General features: G+C 51.9%; 2 protein-coding genes across 2 annotated transcripts in view; one reads left to right on the top strand and one right to left on the bottom strand.

The window, feature by feature from the left end:
* Positions 1-1,266: 1,266 nt before the first annotated feature.
* On the bottom strand, positions 1,267-3,382 carry DDIT4 (DNA damage inducible transcript 4). The gene is made up of 3 exons (XM_079900131.1): positions 3,267-3,382; positions 2,887-3,142; positions 1,267-2,614 (listed from the first exon to the last, which is right to left on the bottom strand). Exons 2-3 carry the CDS (start codon positions 3,080-3,082, stop codon positions 2,121-2,123), a joined length of 690 nt encoding a protein of 229 aa, XP_079756257.1. The 5' UTR covers positions 3,083-3,142; positions 3,267-3,382; the 3' UTR covers positions 1,267-2,120.
* Positions 3,383-3,999: 617 nt separating this feature from the next.
* ASCC1 (activating signal cointegrator 1 complex subunit 1) overlaps positions 4,000-17,317 on the top strand; it is a 137,210-nt gene continuing 123,892 nt past the window's right edge. The window contains exon 1 of the mRNA XM_079900205.1: positions 4,000-4,459. The gene's annotated coding sequence lies outside the window, so the exon portion shown is untranslated. The remainder of the gene's footprint in view (positions 4,460-17,317) is intronic.

Consider the following 17,317-nt stretch of genomic DNA (forward strand, 5'->3'; position numbering starts at 1 on the left):
CAGCCATGGTCAGAAGAAGACCATCATTCAAGGGCTTGGGCCTCTGTTGACTAATCTGTAAAACTTCACTAACCCCCGCCCTACCCACCCCTCCCAGGGTAGCTATTAGGAGGATGTGCTAAGAAGTAAGGGCTCTTAAAACTACTCTGGGCACCCTCTTCCTTGTTACCACCATTTTCAAATCTAGTTCTAAACAGTTCATTCATTTTGGGGAACAAGTCATCTCTACCAAAGAGATGCGAGTCTTCTAAACCATCCCAAAGTTCAAGACCCTGTGTCAGGATCCTGGATGAAAATGCAGATTCCTGGGGCCCTGCCCCGGACACATGTGGTCAGAATCTCCTCCAAGGCAGGGAGATATGTGTTTAATTCAGGCCCCAAGAGATTTGAGTATACAATCAAGTAGAAGAACTACTGTTTTACAGTTGGGCAAACAAGGCCTGTCTGAGACCAGGAAGAGAAACAAGGGAGATAACAACTCTCCAGAGGCTGGTGTGGGAGGACTGGCCGAGAGTCACTGGGAGGGAGGAGTGGGAAGGGCCTTGGCCTTCATCTGGCCCCATCCCAATTTCACCGATAATGAAATTGGGGCCCAGAGAGTGCGATGAGGCCAGGTCACCGAGAACATTCATGAAGACAGGCCTGTAGTCTCCGGGCTCTTGAAGCCCTCACCACACCTCCTACATATGTTGTGTGTTTTGCTCCTGCCTGGAGGTCATGCCCCTCTCCGAGCCCTAGGTTTTGTGTCTAGTCAGAGGCTTGAACCAAGTTAAGTCTTTTTCAAACTCCGTTTCTTAATGCTCCTGCTCCCTAGCCTTTTCATATCCAGAGATAAAACGTGTGATTTTCACTGCAGAACAAATAGAACTGTGCCTTTTTTCACAAGGAAAAAAGCCTCTTGCCGTCCTTTAAGTGCCTGGAAGGACCTTGGGCTCAGGAGTCCTTTGTACCAGGCCCTTCTAACCCAGGGCAGCCAGGTGAGCTCTTTCTACTGAGACTGTGGCTCTGAGAGGTCTGACTCACTCCCTATCTTCCAGGGCTTTCCAGTGCTTTCCCTTGGTAGCCTCAGCCAGCAGAGCCAAGGGAGCCTGCGTTTTTGACACAGATGGCACTCAGTCTACATACCTCCATGACCAAGCTGGCAGGCAGCCCCAGAAAGGGACAGAGAAACACACAGCTGCACCAGAGTGTGATGAAACCCACCTTTTCCAGCACCCATCCCCCTCCCTTTTATTTCATGGCACTGATGAGAGGCAACCGTTTTAACAAACATGATTTTTTTTTATTAGAAAAGTAAAAAATATTGCATAGGTCTTAATACTTGAACATCAAGTGTATTCATGAACAGCGAGTATCTTCATGTAAACAGTTCTAGATGGAAGACCCAGATGGTACTCCTCTGGGGGAGGGGTTCCAGCCCCCACCCCAATCAGCCCCATCCCCTCACAGTTCAACCCTTCACTACACATCCGGGGATGGGCCACACGCAGCTCCCAGGTGTATTTTTTCTTCAAGTGTCAAAGATCCCCAAGTGATCCCAACACCCACCCCTTTCTCCTCTTACATTCATGCGTCTGTAAGATAGCTGCCTAGAACAGGTCAGTAGTGAAGCTCCAATCAAAAAAAAAAAAAGATACAAAAACAACAAAGAACAAACATTTGGTCCCTTCAGACCATGATACACACAAACCACCTCGATGACCCCCCCCCCACCAGAGCCGGCTACCGTGAGCACACATCCCTTGCAGATGCCAGTGCAGCCCAGCTGCTCTCATGGCTCTGTCACACCACTGTTGTCTTAACTGTCAGTAACAATAAAAATAATAAGGTACATGCTACATACACATCCAGCCAGAAGCCTGGTTGGCCCCTAAGCCTTTGTTTCATGCTACAGTACTGAGGGGCAGCGTGTGAGCCCAAGTGGGAGCCACCTGTCCACACCTCAGTGAGCTTCCTAGGGAAACACCGTGTTCCCCTCACCTTGACCTTCCTCCCCACAGGTGGCTGTTGTCAGTTTTCTAACGACAGGCAGCAGTCCCTCAGCTTCTGCCTGCCAATGTCCACCCCAAAAGTTCAACTGTCTCTGTCATGGGGTCAGTATCGGCCCCCCAGACCCAAGTTCAACACTCCTCAATGAGCAGCTGCTCTGAGCTGTACAGCTTCTTTTTGATTACTCGGAAGCCTGTGCTCAGCGTCAGGGACTGGCTGAAGCCGGGGACGAAGGGAGAGTTGGCGGAGCTAAACAACCCCTGGATCTTGGGCCAGAGGCGTGAGTCCAGGCGCAGCACGAGGGTCAGCTGGAAGGTGGGCACAAGGCTGGGGTCGAGAGCCAGTTGACCCACGCTGTGGCAGCTCTTGCCCTGCTCTACGCAGACGTCTAGCAGCGCCCCCCGCAGCCCGCACGGCTCGCTGTAGGCCAGGCGCAGTAGTTCTTTGCCCACCTGGCTCACCAGCTGGCTGGGCATCAGCAGGCGTGCAGGGCGCCGCGAGCCCAGCCGTGCCTGGGCCAGGCTCTCCTGCAGCAGCTGCATCAGGTTGGCACACAGGTGCTCATCCTCGGGATCGCTGAGCAGCTCGAAGTCGGGCAGGGACACCCCATCCAGGTAAGAAGAGTCTGCAAGGGAAAGCACGTAGGGGAGGCAGTTAGAACAGCTCTGAACGGGGAGGTGCTGTTTCGCTAAGAAAGCAGCACTCCTTCCCACTCTGTGCCTCAGTTTCCGCCCCACTCTCGTACCCTATACTTCAATGCCCCTCCTCTGCCCGCCTCCTTCCACAATCCGGATTCTGATGGGATAGGAAGCCAAAGTGGCTTTGACTCCTTCCAGCGCGGTGCTTTCTCACCTCCCCGGCCCCTCTATTCGCGTCCGGCTCCCGCCCACGGCTTACCTTCCTCCGGCCCAAAGCCACTGTTGCTGCTGTCCAGGGACTCGCAGTCCGAGCTCTCCAGGCTCGCGCAGCGGCCGAGTGCCTCTTCTCGGGCCGCCGACCCCCAGGCTGAGCGTGGCGGCTGATCTGGGGTGGGAGTTCGGGACAAGGACGAGGACGAAGAGGACGACGAGAAGCGATCCCAAAGGCTAGGCATGGTGAGGACGGACGCCAGGACGTTTGCAGATGAGCTCAGGGTACTGGAGCGCAGAAGACGCTGTAAGACAAGAGCGGCGCGGGCCCGGCGTCAGTCTGGGGGCTGCTCCAGACTGAGAGCGCTAGGATCCCCACGGCTGAGGCCTCTCCGCGCAGCGACCAGCACACAGAGAAGGGACACTCACCAGCTACTGCGGTCAGCTAGAACTGGGACAAGTGCGTGCGCGAACTGGTGCCAACCCCCGAGCTCTGCCCGGACCTGTCCCTTCTCCCCACCCGCACCTCCCCCTCGGCCTGCCGCGGTCCCTAGTACCAGCGCAGAGAGACCTATAAGGACTAGTGGGGAGAGGCCACACCCCTTCCGCGCCGCGGCCCAATCCAGACCCGGGAGTGTGGCCCACCTCGACCAATGGGCTCTGGGCGCACGTTCGCAACGTTCTCTCCTGCCCGGTGACAGCCGCCTGGCCCCGCCCCCCTTGGGCCCCAGAAAGCACCCGGCCAAACCCGCGAGCCTCGGCCACGCCCCCTTTCTGGAAAGGGATCCGCGGCGGCTGCAGCTGCCAAGGTCCCCGAGGGCGGTCGCGGCAGGGGAGGATCTAGGAAAGACTTGTTTATTATAGGGTCGTATTGCTGGGGGAGGGGGTAGGCCGCGGCCGCGCGGGGGAAGAGGCAGGGGAACTTGAGGGGGGCAACAAGCAGGGAAGACGGTTGCCCCCAGCATCTGAGAGCCTGCGAGCTCTGGGCACAATTGGGCGCACAAGTGGATGCCAGTGGGACGGCGGCGCGGGGAGCAGACGTTAATCCACCGGCCCTCGCGCACGTACCCCACGCTAACCCTTCCTTACGAAGGGTCGGGTTATGGGGGTGGGGTCCAAAGACTGGGCAGCTCCGGGCACCGTGCTCCCTCTTCCTGGCGGCCCCACCTGCCCGCCCGCTTGTTACTCTACAGCCCCAGGGGATGGATTAATTGGGGGGGTGGGGTCCGCTCCCAGCCTCCAGCTGCCTCCAAGGAGGGGCTTTGGGAAACGTGGTTAAAAGACTATTGATGGGCCCCGGTTCCTAGCGCTTGGTTCTGGAGCTGGGAGCCATATCAGAGGGACACACTGACCCACCCGCCGGCCCTAAGGACGGACAGAGGTGCGGCTGTGCCTACCCCGCCCGCTGCGGCCGAGAGGCCCCGGGCGTCCGCCGGGTCCTAGCGCCCCTCTTCGCCAAAACGCTTTGTGTAAAAGAGCCGGAGAGTTGCATCAGGACCGAAGACCTAGATCTCCGGAAAAGCCCCGGAGTGAAATCGCTATCCCCTGTTTCGTCATTCAGGAGGGGCCACAGAAAATGTGACCCGACGGCGGTGCTCGAAGACTGACAGAGATTGCTGAAGGTGGGAAGGCGATCGGACGGATTCGACCTTTATTTATTTAAAGATATATCAATCTGGGTCACAGGATCCTGATGGAAGAGAGAACCAAACTTACATCAGCCGCTCCCGTCCCCGGGAGGGCCAGAGCCTAACCAGATCAGACTGGCGGGCGTCTCCTCGGGGCAGACTTGCGCGTGACAGAAGACACTTGCCGCCGGAAGAGTCCGGCCGCTGCCATCCACACCCCCTCCCATTAAAAAAAAGAAAGAGGCTGGCCCGTGGGCCTTCTGGGCAAACCAAGACTTAGAACTGTGAACGACCAGAATCAAGCCCTGCACCCCATCCCCTTTTTCCAGATGGGAGAACCATCTCTGCAGACAAATTTATGGATAAAAAATAAATTAGACGACTCAGATTGGGAGATATCTTAAAGACTGCTGCAGAATAGAATAGTCTGTTAGCTGCTGGGGCTTTCAAGGCCTGAACACTGGCCCTTTCTTCCTATCCTCCAAGCTCTAGTCACTTGCTGGGAACCTTAAAGACACCAGGTCTTGGCAATTAGGTGAAGTGCTTGGAGGACTGAGGGTAGATGACATCCTCTTGAAATCACCCTTTACTGAGGTGGGAAGGAAAGAGTTGGGGTGACCTGTATGGGTGTGTCTTTCTGTCCGGACTGAAGATCAGGGAATTAATCCATCAAGACCATTCTCTCCTCCCAGGCTGACTGGGCTGGGGACATCTGAGACAGCAGGATATAGACTTAGGGTGTTTTTCTTCTCTCTCTCTCCGCCGACCCCGCATGAAAAAAAAATTCAGAAAAATGTGGAACACTAATCTAAGAAAAATAGAGGTTTTTAAATAGAGGTTTCAGAAGCAAAAGAATCCAGTGCCATTTTGGAAAGGTCAGTTTACTAGGAATCATTCATTCATTCAATAAGTAGCCATCACGGAAGAAGCGTGCTAAGCAGCTTTTTTCATTCACTGTCTCATTCTGTTAATAAAACAGCTTTTTATAATGGGGAAGGGCTATGTTCATGGCCACTGGGTAATTTTGTTTCTTCTCAAAAGAAATCCATTAATGTTGTTGTCTCATCATTTTCAGAAAAGGACAGGCAGTCTTAACCCTGGAGGTTTTTCCCAGAGGAGAGAGTGGGCTATAGGGTAAACAACCACCTGCTAGGAGGCCTGGCTGCAGGGGGATGAGGGTGGAGGGCTAAGTGGCTTCCCGACTGAAACTCTTCACCCCTATGAAGGAGGGGGGCAAAGCCCCATACCATTGTCTGTCAGGAGAACCTTTGGATCTAGAAGGGGAGTTTCCTAACTGTTAGCCCCTCCGAGGAGCTAGGGTGGAGGGTCTTGGTTCATCCTGTGAGGTGAAGGGCAGGATCCCTTCCACATGGCTGGGGCTGGAAAGATATGGTTACCATCTCACACACCTCTCTCTGCATTGAAGATGGGATGGGGGGGGTCCCAAAAGTGGTACTTGCAAGGAGCGGGCAGCTCCATCTCCTAGCCTCTGAGCCAGGCCTCTTCAAATCCTTCAAAGATCCTATGAACCCTGCATTTGCTTCTCTCCCCCTCAGGCTTAGGCTCGCTGCAGGTCAGGCTTGCCTGGACATGCTCCTGCCAGCAGCCCTGGAGACCCAGCTGTGGCATCCCTTCCTGCAGGAAGCCTTCCCCAGTGCCCAACCCAATACACCATGCCTTAGGTGCCCCCCCTCAGGTCATCCTCACACCCCATGCACATCTCTGTTAATAACTGTTTCCCCTTTAGTCTTCTCACCGGACCATGAGCTTCCTGAGGGTGAGTTCTACTCTTCTTTTTTTTTTAAATTTATTTATTTTTGGCTGCATTGGGTCTTTGTTGCTGCACGCAGGCTTTCTCTAGTTGTGGTGAGCAGGGGGCTACTCTTTGTGGTGCGCTTTTCTCATTGCAGTGGCTTCTCTTGTTGCGGAGCACGGGCTCTAGGCGCACGGGCTTCATTAGTTGTGGCACGGGGGCACGTGGGCTCAGTAGTTGTGGCTCACAGGCTCTAGAGTGCAGGCTCAGTAGTTGTGGCGCACTGGCTTAGTTGCTCCGCGGCATGTGGGATCTTCCTGGACCAGGGCTCGAACCCGTGTCCCCTGCATTGGCAGGCGGATTCTTAACCACTGCACCAGCAGGGAAGTCCAGTTCTACTCTTCTTAACTTCCAGTGGCTAGCACATAGTAGAGTCTCAGTGAATATTCCTTGGATGAATAAATGAATGAATGGATAAAGCAAGAAGGTGGATTTTCCCAGAACTGCAGACCTACACCTGGATTCTCAGGATCTGGGTGGCCTTTGGGGTGAGCCTTCAGAAGAACTCCATGCTACCTTTCTACCCCCTTTCTCACAAGTGCTAAGAGTGTTGGATGTATCTGAGTATTTCCCTTCTTCCTCAGCTCAGGTCAGGAAGTGGGCTTCTAAGGCAACCTAATTCTTCCAGTTTGGGTATAGTCGGCAACCCCAGGAAGTTGGGGATAGAGGTTCATTGTGCAGAGGGCTGACTTGTGGGAAATCTTTTAAAGCAATTAGTACTTTCCCTTCAAGTGCCTTAAAATACTCAAAATTTTTTTTATTGAGATGAAATTCACATGTAAAATTAAACTTTTTAAAGTGAACAAGTCAGTGGCATTTAGTACATCCACAGTGTTGTACAACCACCACCTCTATCTATTCCAAAACGTCTTTATCATCCCAAAGGAGACCCTGAACTCACCAAGCGGTCACTCTCCTCAAAATACTTTTTTTTTTTGGATTCAAAATACTTTTGAAGTTTATATTCCCTTGTTGGTGGGAGTAGGGTTGCCCCTTTGCACAACTCCAGATAGCACCATTACCATTCGAGTCTGCATTTACATGTGTCTTCTGGGGAAAGCACTCCTAACATAGACACAGTGTGCAACATGGAATCTGTATCAAGACGACCCTGATGGGGAGATGGCTGAACTCCCAGCAGGAGTGGGCTAGTGTCATGTCCCCAGTGACTCAGGCTTCTGAAGTTGGTAACCATGCCCCATGTCCCAGTCTCTGTGGCCAGAGCCATGCCTGTGCAGAAGCTCTGCCCCTTCTCAGGCTCTGCTCTCTTCCCGTAGGACTCACAGCAGCCTGCAATTTCAAGTCAGTGAGCACACACTCCAGGCCACCTGCCCCTCCCTGTTCTGGCGGTTTCTGTCCTGTGCACCGGTTCCCAGGACCTCAGTCTGGCAAGTTGCCCCAGTTGGGTGTGGGGAGTTAAACCAGATCTTGGGGTGGGGGTGTGTTTCTGGGAACCCCAGAATTCAGGATGGGAACCCCTGAAGGCCAGCCAGCACGCCTGCGCGGCTCTGCTTGGGTTGCCTCCACAGCCCTTTGGAAACATGTCATTGAGGGGAGTGGAGGTGGCAGGAGGCGCCCGGGTGGTGGGGAGAGGGTGGAGTGGTGGTGGCACGTGGGGACAATGAAGCCAGCAAAAGTGTTCCCAGGACTCCTGTGGCTTTTTTACTTGAAAAACAACAACTTGGTCAGAATAGCAAGATTATAAGTGCACCTGGTTTACTAGGAAGGCTGTGAAAAGCTGTTGACGGCTGAGGGCTTTAGCAGGATTTTGACTGTGATATTGGAGGGAGAGTTAAAAATTCAGAGGGGAATCTTTTTGCAAGTGAAGCTACTTTTTGAAATGGATATACTAACAATACATTGTATTGTGCAGCCTTTCAAAGAAGCTTTTGAATTATATTATCTACTTACACCCGAAGGAATGAATATAATGCCATTCTACAGAAAAGCAAATTGAGGCCCAGAGTGAGTGTCATGGAATCCTACCATCAACTAGCGGCTTTCTAGCCTGATTGGTAATTAGAATCTCCTGTGGAGCTTGACACCCACCTCGCCAATCCCCATTCTGATTTGGTAGGTCTGGATGGGTCCCTTTTGTACAAAGCTCTCTGGGCGGTCCGGATGCTTATCTTTAGTGGGGACGTCTGCAGACTGACCTGTCAGGAAGAAAGGTAGGCCTTGGAAGGAACGCTGGCTTGGCTTCCCAGCCTCTCTGTGGGTTGGGGGTGGGTTCGGGGCAGGTGAGATGGCACACAGCTGTGGAGACTAGGCCCACATGTGGTAATGGTGCGCTCACAGCCAGCCAGTTCTAATGGGCTCCTAGGTTTCACAAGAAGTCATTTCCTCTGGGAAAGGGCAGAAGGAACCCCACCAAGGGCTGGCTTGTTAAACCACCATGACAGAGGTGGAGCTAGGAGGGTAGTCTGAGTATCCTGCCGGAGCTCAGGTTACCCCTGCAGTGGTGAAAGGCACGACGGCCTGCCAGACCTCCACTGCTCCCCCCGCAGCCAGAGTTGTCCTAGGGATCCAGATTCCAGGGCACTGTCTCTCTTTTCTCACTAACACACTGGACTGCCTCTCAGGAAGGAATCCCATCTGCGGGGTCAGCTTTTGGCCAGCTTCTCAGAATCCCTCTTCCATCCTAGCTTCTGAACTCTTATGAGGGAAGAAAACAGTGAAGTGGAGGGAGGCTGAGGTAACACCTCTCTCCAGTTAGTACCCAAAGCCTAGGCTAACTGGCTTTCCGAGGCAAGCCCAGGCCCTGTGAGGGGACAGGAGTCAGCTGACCTGAGTTCAGGCTATTTGGCTATTTGGCTGCTAAAGATGAATAGGATTCCGAGCTGTGGCCTGAAGCAGCGCCTAGGAAGCGTAATGTGTCTTTGAAATCCAGTATTTTCATTACAAATTATTATTTTATTTTATTATTTTTATTACAAATAATGCAATCTTGCATTCTATTTTATATTTTATCCGTGTATGGGAATTTGTAATTTCGGTAGCAAACTTTAAAATGACAATACTTCAATTACTTAATCTTCCCTGCCCCCCCAAAAACCCTTTTTAACAAAAAAGATACACTGCGTTTATCCTGTGGCTTCAGACACTGTTGGGATTTTCATACCCCAGTTTTGAAAACCCAGAACTAGAGAATCTCAAGGGCCTATTCAACTCCACAAAGATCATAACACAGAAAAAAAGATTTCAGTTCTATGGAGCTCCTTTTCTAAAACTCCCGGGGTGGAGGGCGGCCCATAGGGTGGTGGACCATCTGGAGGAGGCCTGCCAGAGAAGGTAGAAACAGACGTCCCAGTTCCAGCCCTTTCAGTGTTCTCGCTTTTTGAGGGTTTCCAATTGCCATATATCAAAGCGGGGCAGGCAGGGTCAGGATGAGCTTTGTTCATCAAGGTGGGGGTGGGGCGGGGGTGGAGGGATGACAAGGATGATCAGAAGCTGCTACAGTGGGGACAGCCTGAATCCAGGCTTGCATTTGCATAGCGTAGATGAGACAGGCCTCATCAGTGCCATTGTACAGGTAAGAAAACAGGTTCGGATAGGTGCAGGGACTTGCCTAAGGTCACATAGCCAGTCAGCAGGCTGGAGCCGTGACTCTAGATCTAGGCTGATTTCCTTGATTCCAAGCCCCTGACACTTAGTTGAGAGCCAAAGGGACTGTATGGCTGGGGAGGGGGGCACTACACGTTGGGGAGCGGTGGTGTAGGACAGGTGGAGTGAACACCTGGAGTCGATATGGAGCTATTGACAGAAAACTTTCTCTGCTGGTTAGGCTCTTTATCTTATCTGATGAGGCTCTTCCTCCCCATGCAGAATTCAGCAGGGCCCAGCAGTGCTGACTCAATGGCAAAGCTCACTGTCGCCATGGGGTCCCCTTCAGCTAGACAACCGCAAGCCCAGAAGTGACACTGATTCTGTCACATCCTCCCTCCAGGTATCCTCCCTGAGAGCTCAGGAGGGCCCATGTGGGAAGTGGTGAGCCAAAAGAGGAGCCTCTCCCCGCCCCCAGCTGTAACGTTTGTAACCCACAAAGGACAGACTTTGGCGTAGGAATCCAGAAGCTACGGCTGAATCTTTTTGTATTTAAAAATCACACGCAGAGAAACACAAAAAAATCTAGATTTCTAGCTTCTGCTCTGGGAAGAGGAGCACACAAGAGCTGAATTGACTTCCTCGCTGTGGCTGGTCTGCAGTGGGGCCAGCCGGGATGGGGGAAGGGAAGACCCCCTGCTCCCTTTCCTCTCCCCTCCCGCCCCCCACCCTCGGCCGAGGTACGCCTTCAGGGGAGCCGGGCAGGGGAGGTGACAGATGCTGAGCAGCTGACTGGGGAGGTGGGGGTCTGTCTCCACGGACCCCCTGGTGTGTGTTGGGACGAGCGGGGACGTGACTTGCAGAACGTGCGTCTTGGGGACGAGGTGGGGGGGGAAGAAGGGAAAGTGAGACAGGGGAGGAGGGCGGGGCTAGCATTGACCCCGCCCACTCCGGGGAGGAAGAAGACTCCTCCCACCGTCCGAGAGGAAAGCCGCCAGGCTGGGGAGATGCTGAGCTCAGCGCTTTAGTCGTTGGGCTGCTGGGTGGGGGGCAGGGCGAGCGGCTGGCGCCTTTCTGGGGAGGGCAGAAGAGCGGGGAGAAGGGGAGGGAGGAGAGGCTGAGGAGGCCCTCACAACCCTGAGGCAGTAACTCTCCTCGGGCCGGGTCCGCTAACAAAGCCGTCTCTGTTGGGGTGGGGGAGGCCTCCTGGGTGCACGCAGAACCTTATGGGGGTGGGCGGGGGAGTGTCTGTGAGTCACCACCCTACACCCTGACTCAGGCCCAAGAACCCACGTCAGAGAGGCAGAGCCCTTGTGCCCTCTGACCCCAGGATTTGTTTGGTGGAGGGAGTGCAGGGAGCAGTGCCTGCTCCTATAGGGCTGCAGGTCAGAACTGCCCGGGCAGCCCCCGGGGACTTTTATTTAAGGCAGCCTTATAAAAAAGCAGGGAATATCAGCTTGGGAGGGGAAGGAAGAAAACCCTTTAGACCTACTTGGCACAAATGGTTACCCGGGCCAAATGGATGGGTGGCTATTTTTGAGCTGACCTACATACCTATTTGCCTCTTTATCTTTTTATTATCACACATAGTTATTATGGGAGCTTTTCTTTAGCACTCGGTGCAGCTGCTGCATTTGCTGAGGGCTGCACAATGAGGCGTGTTGCCTCATTCTCCCAGGAAGTTTTAAGAGTCTCTGGCCCAGGGAAGAAGGACATCAATAGGCCTGCAGAAGCTTCACCAAGTTCTTTCCCCAAGGAATGGGATCCGAACCTGGATGCACCACGTCCAGAGCTTGTTAGCCTTGGAGGCCAGGAATGACATTCAGATTTGGCAACAATGTGCCTGGGTTTTGCCCAGGCCGGCCTAAATGGGCCTCATTGTTTGCCAAAGTTGACCTGTGGTCCTGCAGCCCCACACTATGGCAGGTGGGGCTTCCCTTCACAGATGGAGAAACTGAGGCAGAGATGAATTGTGGACAGAACTGGTTTGGGATTTCCTGCTTTGATTGTGGAAGTAACTCTGTTATCTTAAGTAGAAACAAGGAGAGCCTGGAACTTTCTATTTTACTTTTGTTCAGCTTCACTAAGGCCTCCCTCTCAAACCTTTTAATAGCTCCCCACTGCCTTTAGAGCAAGTCTGGCTCCTTACCTTGGCCTCACAAACCCCCAGGGCTGGCCCTTGACTATCTCTAGCTGCACCTCCCTCCCAAAGCCAGGAGGGAAAATCACAGATGGTTCTAATTACCTCTGAAACGCTCTTAAATTTTCCATAAAGTACAGTATGCCTGGCTTTGTGTACACAACTTTGCACAGTAATATGTATGTAGATGTGCAAAATATATACAGCCATGTACAGTGGATCATAAAGAGAACATCAACAAAGTGTAAGCATATAATTTACAGTATTTTTAATCACTCCAAAGAGAAACAGACACATAGATATGGAGGTGAGACTGGCAGAGGTGACAGCAGATTTCTGTCTCCTCCCATCTGGTGCCCTCTCTAGGGCATGAAATCCTTGGCCCATGGGGAGGAGAATGGGGGCTGCTTGCCCTCCTTAAAATGCTCTTTTTGGCTTGGATTTTTCTTTCCAGGCTAGTATAATTGACTTCGTCCAGGTGCCCTGTGCCCCGTGGGATGCTTTTCCTCTGTGGTCTCAAGTGTCTTCCCTTCCAGCTTGCTCCCATCTTCACACAGATTACTTTTCCCAGATGCCCTTCTAGCTCCTTCTGACTCACACTCCAAGCTTGTCTCAGCTCAGGGCCCTCCAGGAGCCCCTTTTGAGCACACTTGGGAAGCTCCATGTCCCCTGGCCGGGGAGTGCAGGGCCAGGGAGTCCAGTCCAGAACTGCTTGCCTTTGAAGCCAGTGCTCAGTTCCCAGAGCTGTGGATGTGTCGCTCTCCTCTCACTTGATGTATATTGAAATTATCCTATCCTGGGTCTGATGCTCCATCAATTTGTAAACTCCTTCAGAGGTCACCTATTTTAAATCTTTAAACACTCACCACCACAACTACCCCCAACACACACACACCCCTAACCTCTATATGTTAGATACATATGGTATATGCTCAACAAGTATTCGGCCCGGAATCGAATGGCAGTAGAGCTTGCCTGTGGCTCAAGGCCAATGTGATGTCAGTGAGAAGTCTCCCTTGACCCCTATCAGGCAGTGGGGAACTCTACTTGCCCTGAACTCTGATAGTGTGTATTATTATCACAGAAAGTTAAAACTGAAAGAGGTATTTCCCTTCTTGTCAGATGAGAAGATTAAAGGGGAAGTGGCCTGGAATGGGAACCAGATCCCATGGTCTGCTGGCTTCACTGGCCCTCTCTCCTGGTGGCCCCATCCCTTCTCCTCTGTTGTTTCCTTTCAAAGTACTCATCCCATATGTAATTATCCATGTATTTATCTGTGTGGATGTACAATGCCTGTCTTTCCCATTAAACTGTAAGCTTGCCAAGGTCTGTATCTGTTTCATCCCGGAGCTCCAGTGCCCTGCACAAAGCCAGGTCCCCAGAGTTCCCAACACATATATATGAAAAAGAAAATGAGTATCCATGTGGCCTGAGCACCTCCTTCTACTTCCCCAGGGCAGCACTGAGATTGGCTCAAAAACTGCGGAGTTGACAGGCCTAGTGTTCCGTGTCAGGACCTCCAAGGCAAACACCCTGTCCTGAGCTTAAGACCTAGGAGGGGAGATAAGACACCTTGTGAATAACCCTAATGCAAGGAAAACAGCTGAGCTGGGAATGATAGTCAGACTTGGTGTTGCAATCAAGCAGTGGTGTGGGAGGCAGATCAGAGGTTTGAGACCTGAGGCCAGGAACCAGTTAGATAGTGATGGGAGAAAACTGAAAAAAAAAAAAACACCTTGAGTGTCTGTGGCAGGATAACAGTTAAATAAACTATAGTACATCCAAATCATGGAGTATTATGTGGGTGTTAAAAAGAGTGACGTCAGTTTTGGAAAAATGCCCGATACGTTGTTGGGCAAAAAGAACAAGTTGCAGAACAATTTGTAACCTCTAATCTCATTTTGAAAGAAAAACAGAGGACATTCCCCTGCAGACACACACTTACATGTGCAGAGAAAACATCTAGAAGGATACTGGAAAAACTGCCCCCAGAGGTTATCTCTGAGGGATGGAGGGGTGGGAGAGGCTTTTAGTTTTTCACGTTATATCGTGTTTTTTTTTTCAGGTTAAAAAGTAAGGTTACCTTTATTTTGCTTTGTAGAAACACTGGAAATAGGATTTTTTTAAAAAATAAATTTTATTTATTTATTATTATTATTATTTGGCTGTGTTGGGTCTTCGTTGCTATGCATGGGCTTTCTCTAATTGTGGCGAGTGGGGGCTACTCTTCGTCATGGTGCGTGGGCTTCTCATTGCGGTGGCTTCTCTTACTGTGGAGCACGGGCTCTAGGCATGCGGGCTTCAGTAGTTGCAGCACTCGAGCTCGGTAGTTGTGGCTCGCGGGCTCCAGAGTACAGGCTCAGTAGTTGTGGCGCACGGGCTTAGTTGCTCCGCGACATGTGGGATTTTCCCGGACCAGGGCTCGAACCCGTGTCCCCTGCATTGGCAGGCGGATTCTCAACCACTGCGCCACCAAGGAAGCCCTGGAAATCGGATTTTTACCATGAGCTCTTTTTGTGTTTTGGCTATTGCAGGATTGCGGGTGGGGTTGGGGGTTGGATAAAGAGGTGGGGTGGGGCTGCAGCAGTGGAGACCCAGTGAGAAGTACTGCAGCTCCTGGACAGATGGGGGAAGGGTCTGGGAAGGCTCTGTGGTTCCAAATGGGGAGAAGTGAGGATGGCTGTGGAAATGGAATGTGGGAAGCACAGGGCAGTGTAGGGGAGGCTCATTCAAGATGACTGACCTCCACAGTGCCTGTGACCCTGGGTAGGGGACAAGGAGCCCAAGACCAGGAAACCTTAACTTTTGGGAACAAGGGCAAGGAAAGGAAGGAGGTCGACCTTTAGGACCCTACGGATTCCTTGGCTGTTTCACCATCCTTTGGGTACAGACCGTTCTGGCTGCAGCTTGGAAACAAACAGAGCAAGGAGGGGCCAAAGCCAAAGGCGGCAGGGGGAGTCTGCCTTTCGCAGGGCCCGGCGGTGCCGCCTGGGTCTCTGCCCTCCTCCTGCTTGTTCTTGTGGGCTCACTTCCAGGCTTGGGTGAAAGGCCAGGGCTTCTGGCCCCTTCTGGAGGCGAAGCCCCTGACTAGGATCAGGAGCAAAGGAAACCAGAACAATGCTGTTCATGGAGAGATTGGGAGAGAGGGAGCTGAGTTGGGGCAGGAGAAGTTTCTTGGCTCAGAGAAGCCAATACAAGCCTGGAGAAGGTCAAAGATGAAGAATGTTCTGTGATTTCTAAGACAGCAGCTCATTTATCTCAGAAATACTTGCTCTGAGGCTGAGTACAGTGGTAATGCTGCCACCATGCAAGCTGGGTAAACCCTCCTCAGAGGCACTGTGTTTGGAGTCATATCTCCAGGTCTCCCTCCAAAAGTTCCTGTGAAAGGCAGGAGCGAGACGTCTGCCCAGGGCCATGGGGCACTTTCATGGGGGTCTATTCAGTCAGCACTCCAACCTCCTAAAGGAGGTATTCTTTTACAAAGCAGGAAACTAAGGCTGGGGAGGATGGTGCCTTGCCCAGGACCACATGGTTAGGAAGTGTTAAAACTGGGGTTTGAAACTGGGTGTGCCTATGTCCCACTTATAATTTGGTTGCTTGGAGCTCAGAACACATTTTCCCAACAAAATAATGCTGTAAGTAGTGGTTTGGTTGCCATAATGGCCTAGCTCACCCAGGGTATAGCCAGAATTAATTCTATGTTTCACTGCGGTTGTGGATGAATCAGGCTTCTGCGGGCTAGCCTGGAAACCCACAGAAGAGGGAAAATGCATTTCAGGGTGTGCCCAGCTGGGAACTCTTGCCCTCACCATAGCGCCTGATTCAGGGCAAGTAGGGAATGTGGTGGCTCAGGGAGCGCTGGTCCATTTCCAGAGCTCTTCCAGCAAGCCCTGGTGAGTTCTAGCTGTTCACCGGAGGGGGCAGAGCTCTTGGCAAGTTTGGAGTTTCTAAGACAGGGAGTGTTACGTGAGAATGTGCACTGATTTTCAGACTCTGACCATCTTAGGCCTTTCTCTTTCTTCCTTACACTGCCTCTCAGCTTCCTGCAGTCATCTTCCATCTTCTTCCCCTAGGATGGAGCACTAAAGGCAAGATCTAGGGTTTATTTTCACAACGAAATCTGATGTCTGCCTATGAAGTAGGTGGGTGATAATGACTGCACAGGGTTAGGAGTGATGGAGATCAGAGCAGCTGTTGAGAGAAGCAAGGATCCATCAAAGCTTTTAGAGTGACTTCAGGGAGAGCAGTCATTCATTCAACAAACATTTGCTGTGGGTGTGCTGGGCACTGTCCTCCTTCCTGTCATGGCACTTCTGTTGCCAAAAGAATCCTGGGAATGACTGACTGTGAGTTCCAAACCCAGAATCTTAGCACTGGAAGAAGTCTTTTTCCAGATGGAAACTGCAGTCATTCATTAATTCAGGAAGGTCTAACTGTCAGGCTAACTACTGAGAATACATAAAGCCTGAAATTGAGATCCAGAGGAAGGTCGGAAGTGACTTGCCCAATATCTCAGTCCAGGGTCCCAGTGCCTGGACTAGTACCTGCCCCTTCTGGCCACAGTCATGGCCTTCCTGCCTCAAAATATATCCCAGTCAGCTTTTAGGATTTCTCTGGTTTGGAGTCTAGGGCCTAGGGGAAGGCCACAGAGAAGTAGTAGGATTCCTTTTTTATGGACAATAACAATGCCTGGGTTCTCCCCTGGAGTGAGAACTAGATTTCCCACTGGTGGTGTTCAGTAGACATAGAAGACTATTCTCAGTTCTATCAATGAGCCATCTGATCTCTAAATTCCAGGTCTTCACAAGCACTGTTACCTTTGCTTGAAGCTCCCTTTCCCAGGCTCCTCTGTCTGGCTAATTCCTAACTGCCCTTTGGGTCTCAGTTTGAAGAGCTCTCCCTCGAGGACTTTCCTGGGCCCCCAATGTTCTTAGGTCTCCCTGCTCTGTGCTCACCCACAGCACTCTGGACTCCACCTAGGATAACCCTGGACCCTTGGGATTGTTCTTGCTTATTGAATGCCTTTCTTTCCACTAGACTGTGATCTCTGGGAGGGGTAGACGCCATGGCTGCCTCTCCTTTGTTTGTACATTTGTTTTTAGCAATTGTGTGCCCTTTATCAATCATTGTTAACTTAGTACACAGTAGGTGCTCAATGTGCAGTTGGGAAAGACTGTGATCCATGGCTACAGGCAGGGCCTTCCGGTGAGTGACTTCCACTCAGGTCGTTCAACAACCGTTTACCAAGGACAAGCATACCCACAGGGTACAAAGATGACTTGGAAAAAGAGACTCACCGCCTAGTAGAGGAATTGATGATCCAGAAGCCAGTTTAAAAACGGAAAAAAATCTCTTC

This window comes from Stenella coeruleoalba, assembly GCF_951394435.1.
Source record: "Stenella coeruleoalba genome assembly, chromosome: 16".
Lineage (NCBI taxonomy): Eukaryota > Metazoa > Chordata > Mammalia > Artiodactyla > Delphinidae > Stenella > Stenella coeruleoalba.

Bases quoted from the DNA above. Each gene is read 5' to 3' on its own strand.
- DDIT4 (XM_079900131.1), bottom strand. From the start codon at position 3,082: ATGCCTAGCCTTTGGGATCGCTTCTCGTCGTCCTCTTCGTCCTCGTCC. The intron at 2,615-2,886 runs GTAAGCCGTGGG...TTTCCCTTGCAG, and splicing joins TGGCTTTGGGCCGGAGGAAG to ACTCTTCTTACCTGGATGGG.